The following is a 5,276-nucleotide window of genomic DNA, read 5'->3' as shown; positions in this document are numbered from 1 at the left end:
AGAGAGAGAGAGAGAGAGAGAGAGAGAGAGAGAGAGAGAGAGAGAAAGAGAGAGAGAGAGAGAGATTGATTTACCAGACAGTTTTACAGAGGCAGGTTGCAGACAGAAGGAGCCAGAGCCAGAGAATGAGAAGGAGCCAGAAGATTAGAACAGATTTCTAAAGTTAGTATGAGGCCAGGCATAGTATTTCAGGCACAAGTGGAGAGAAGCAGATTGAATCAGTCATCTTGGAGAGGAGTTTGGGCCAGAACAGTTGAGTTGAACTAGCCAGCCAGAGTTCAGAAAGAACTAGAAAGGGTGAGCTTATTCAGCAGAAAACCTTGAGATGACAATTACATCTGGCAAGTAAAAGCACCTTTACATCTGGCACCCAGTTACTTTTCTATGTGTGTGTGTATTGGTCTTTTGCAGAACTATAAATTGGTATATAATTCTACCTTATATTAGCTTAAGTGGGTAATCTTTTAAATATTTGTTGTTTATTATTCGTGTATGTATGTATGTATGTATGTATGTATGTATGTATGTTTATGTGTTTGTGTGTGTGTGTACAGATGCATGCCATAGCGTGTATGTGGGGGTCAAGGATAGTTATAAAAGTGAATTCTCTCTTTGTGAAAATGAGTTGTCTCCTGCCAGATATCAAACTCAGGACATCAGGTATGGCGATAAAGAACCTTTATCTGATGAACCATTGTGCTGGACAGTTTTATGTCAACTCGACAGCAGCTAAAGTCATCTGAGAGAAGGGAACCTCAGTTAAGAAAGTGCCTTCACAAGATCAGGCTGTAGGCAAGTCTGCAAGGCATCTTTATAATCAGTGATTGGTGGGGACAGACCAGGCCATTGTGGGTGGTTGCCATCCCAGAGCTGGTGGTCCTGGGTTCTATAAAAAAGCAGGCTGAGCAAGCCATGAGGATCAAGCCAGTGCACAGCATCCTCCATAGCCTCTGCATCAGTTCCTGCCTCCAGATTCTTCCCTTGCTTGAGTTTCTGTTCTGACTTCCTTCAAGGATGAACAGTGATATGGAAGTGTGGGCCAAATAAACCCTTTCCACCCCAACTTGCTTTTTGGTCTTGTTTCACCACACTTATGAAAACCAACTAAGGCATCCATCTTGCTGGCCATTCAATAGGTGCACTCCTTTGAGCTGACTCCCCATGGGTCTATTGGTTTTGGCACACAAAAACAAGTGATCCTAAGTATTTTACCTAGAGTAGACAGTGCCAAAATCTTTATTAAACTGAAGAACTGGCGGCAGAAAAGGCTACAGTAGCTGTTACATCTATGCAAGGCGGAGAAGTGACGGTGTGGTTACTGGGTAGATAGCCCACAAAATTCTTACATGGTGAAGATATTGCTCTGCTCTCTGTGGCGGTGGTAACTGCCAGTGTTGGTACTGGGAGGCTTTCTCAAGTCTTTAACATCTGCCATTCTGTGAGTGAATGGATTTACTCTAGGTTTGTTTGTTTATTACCGAAGCTTGCTATTTTTTTTCCCAACATATTCTGTGGTTTAGAAATCATCAGATTTGCTGCTTAGAGTCAATGTTTGTAACCTATGGATTCTAAAAGGCTTTGCAGGCACTTTGGTGGTAGGAGGAGAGACAGTGGCAGCTTAGAAGACTGTTAGAACATAGCTGGGTCTGAGAGAAGGCATAGCTTTCCTAATGATTTTTAAAAAATTCTTAAAAAAAAAACTGGAGTTGTAATTAACAGGTAACATCCTGTATACAAACACATGTTGATGGGTTTTGGCTTAGGTATGCGTTCACCCATGAACACAGCACTCAGTCTCTGCAACTGTACATGTTTATTACCCACGTGGTTTCCTTCTGCCCTTTTGTAACTCTTTCCAATTCTGCCTCATCAAGAACTCATCCTTGGGCCTGGAGAGATGGCTCAGAGGTTAAGAGCCCTGGCTCCTCTTCCAGAGGTTCTGAGTTCAATTCCCAGAAACCACATGGTGGCTCACAGCCATCTATCATGAGGTGTAGTGCCCTCTTCTGGCTTGTAGGCATATGTTCAGGCAGAATGCTGTATACATAATAAATAAAATACACCTAAAAATAAAAATAAAAATAAAAATGCTGCATGGCCTCTTAGAAAAAAAAAAAGGACCTCATCCTGAAGTAACCCCTGAGCTGCTTTCTGCCACTCTAGGCTAAATTGTTTTGCATTTCTTTGGGTTTTGTATAAATGGAATCATATATATATACATATATATATATGTATATATATGACATATGTATACATGTAATATATACACACATACAATACACACACACACACACATATATATATATATATATATATATATATATATATATATATATATATAATATGTTTACTCACCTAGCTTGTTTCAGTCAGTGGTGACTTTGAGAGTGATCATGTTGTTGGGTATAACAGTAATTCTGTTCTCCCTGCTCCCCCCTTTAAAACATATGGGAAGAAGTTTATGAGAAAAGTAGATATCTGTCAAAGATTGTCAATCTGTGATGGTATGGCATGTTGGATATATCTTATCATCTAATCTTCATGATAGCCACACAATAGCAATTAGCTTCATGTTTGCTGAATGAAAGGTGGTTCTAGAGTAGTCCCTGTCAAGGGTCCCATTTAATGAAGCTCCTGTAAGATTTTCATGAGAACCAATGGCGAAAGTTTCATTTTGGCAAAAAGAGATTCACGTAAATAATTGAAGCAGACTTGAGATGATTTGCAACAGGAGTGATGAGGTGTGTGGAGAGTGGTGGCACATACCATCAAACAAGAGCCAGGCACTGAACTGCAGTCTCTGCTCAAGACACGCCCTTCATCAAGCATGCCCATCTCCCCCATTTTTTGTCCCTCAATGCTGGATAGTCTCTTCCCTTTCTCTCTCACCTACAAGCCACTTCTTTACTATTTCTTTTCTTCTGCACTTTCATGTATGGCTTTCTACTTTGGGTAATAAAATGACTGGAACATCCTAGTGTGACAGTGCACTTCTGTAATCCCAGCACTCTGGAGGCTGAGGCAGGAAGATCTAGAGTTTAAGACCACTCTACACAGAGACCTTTGCTTAAAAGGGGGGGACCCCAATAGATCCAAATGCCTGTAGCTACTTGTAGGCTGATTAATGACAGCTAAGAGGCTGGGAAGAAGCATACAGTATAGAAAAACCCATTTGGGATGAGTCTTTGGACAGTTAAAGGACATTAATGGCTTTGGAAGCTGACATTGTTAATTGGAATAGGACTTGAATCTTGCTAATTTAATCCAGGACAGAAGATGAAAGGTCCTAGGACTGGCCTGTTGGCAGTTTCACTACTCTTTTACAACATCTGTCTCCTGCTTGTTTCAAAGGCTTACAAACAAGACCAGAATGCTTTCTGTCTAATCCAAAATAAAAGAATTAGGGCTCCCAAGGTCAGCACAGGCCCTCCCCAGCACTGTGAATGGAGTCAGGCTGTTCTTTTCTCTCCAGGCACATGGCAGACAGAGCTGCTGAGATGGATCGAGTGAACAGACTCAACCAGTGCTTGCAAGAGGACTGGGACAGGAGCCTGGCCATGAAGAAGCAGCGGGACGTGGAGGAAAAGGCCTTTGAACGGTAAGACCTAATAGGATCCACATGGTCTTTGCTGGCAGAAAACTTCCTTGTAAGTCAGCCTCATGTTAACTTTCCTCAAACTCAGTGGTTCTCAGTACAGTTCCTTATGTTGTGATGACCCTCAACCAAAAAATTATCTTGTTGCTATTTCATAACTGTGATTTGCTACTGTTGTGAATGAGTGAATGAATGAATGAGACCTGTAAGAGATCTAATATATGATTGCCCAAAGGGGTCTCCATCCATAGCATGAGAACCTATTTGAGTCTAACTCTAGGACGGCAGAGAGTTCAGATGCACACTCCATTTGATTAGTGTGGCCCTCTACAAAGTTTTGTGGGAGAGAACAAATGTGCTTAGTAAGAAATGCCACTGCAATTGATTCAACATGTTTTTTATTGGCAAAAGGCTGGACGGACAGTACTGTGTTTCATGTTAAGTTTTTACTGACCATGCCCTGATCTTTGCTTTTGCTTTGGTGACTTCACTTTGTGGAGGGCTTCAATTCTCTTTGGATAAAACTACTTTGCAGCAGGGTGAGTTTCTGCTCTGAACACTTCCACGCCTGAAGGAGTTTATTATTATTGTTTGCTTGGAGATGGGGTATTGCTGTGTGTCCCTAGCTGGACTGGAACTGACTATGTAGACCAGACTGGCCTCAAACTCACAGAGATTCATCTGACTTTGCCTCCTGGGGGCTTGGACTTAAGATGTCCACATCATGCCTGGCCTGTATGGGTAGGTTTTAAATAAAAGCAGAGTCGAGGACAGATTGTTGGGAAAAAGGAGCCACACCCGGGGGAGCTAAGCCTCTCTCTAGTTGGGTACTTACAGTTCAAAAAATCAGCATTAACTTTGAGAAGGCTGCTACTGTTAGTCATATATATTTTTTTTAATTTGTAAACTGTGAAAGTAAATAATTGCCTGACCAAGCTAGCTCAGGAGTTTAGAAGTAAAAAATTAAAAAAAAAGGAAAGATATACTTTGAAAATAATAGAAATTCTTCAGAAACTTATGGTAAGACTTTATAAAATGAAGATAGACTTCATAAATGTTAAAAATCCAATGAAATAGATCCAACCTATAATATCAGATTATCAGGATCAAACACAATAAGAAACAGTTTAAATAGCAACATTTCAACTACTGTTTTAAATTTAAATTTTGACTCGTGTGTGCATGTGTGTGTGTGTTTTATGTGTATTTATGTGTACCCGAGGAGGACTAAGAGTCCTCCAGTTCCTCTGGAATTGGACGTACAAGCAACTGTGAGCCACTTTTGGTGCTAGGAACCAAACTCACGTCCTTTGGAAGAGTAGCAAGCACTTCTAACTGCTGAGCCATCTCTCCAGTTCCAACTTAAAAAAAGATTTATTAATTTTACGTATAAGTTATATGTATTTAAATATATATTTTTTACAGATTTATATATAAAATTCCTTGCCCTCGAGGTCAGAAGAAGGCTGTGGGATCTGGACCTGAAGTTATAGATGGTTATGAGCCATCATATGGGTGCTGGGAACAAATCCAGGTCCTTTAGAGGAGCAACCAGTGCTCTTCACAACTGAGTCATCTCTCTCTCTCTCTCTTTCTTTCTCTCTCTCTCTCTCTCTCTCTCTCTCTCTTTCTTTCTTTCTTTCTTCCCTTCCCTTCCCTTCCCTTCCCTTCCCTTCCCTTC

The 5,276-nt window shown here is 40.9% G+C and overlaps 1 protein-coding gene across 1 annotated transcript in view; it reads left to right on the top strand.

Moving 5' to 3' along the window:
* The window catches only part of Ccdc81 (coiled-coil domain containing 81), a 40,423-nt gene that overhangs the window by 31,836 nt on the left and 3,311 nt on the right, over positions 1-5,276 (top strand). The window contains exon 14 of the mRNA XM_021167437.1: positions 3,473-3,598. Within this exon, the coding sequence (XP_021023096.1) occupies positions 3,473-3,598 (126 nt within the window). The remainder of the gene's footprint in view (positions 1-3,472; positions 3,599-5,276) is intronic.

This window comes from Mus caroli, chromosome 7 (genome assembly GCF_900094665.2).
Source record: "Mus caroli chromosome 7, CAROLI_EIJ_v1.1, whole genome shotgun sequence".
In the NCBI taxonomy this organism is placed as follows: Eukaryota; Metazoa; Chordata; class Mammalia; order Rodentia; family Muridae; genus Mus; species Mus caroli.
This window is presented reverse-complemented; position numbering and strand designations above follow the sequence as displayed.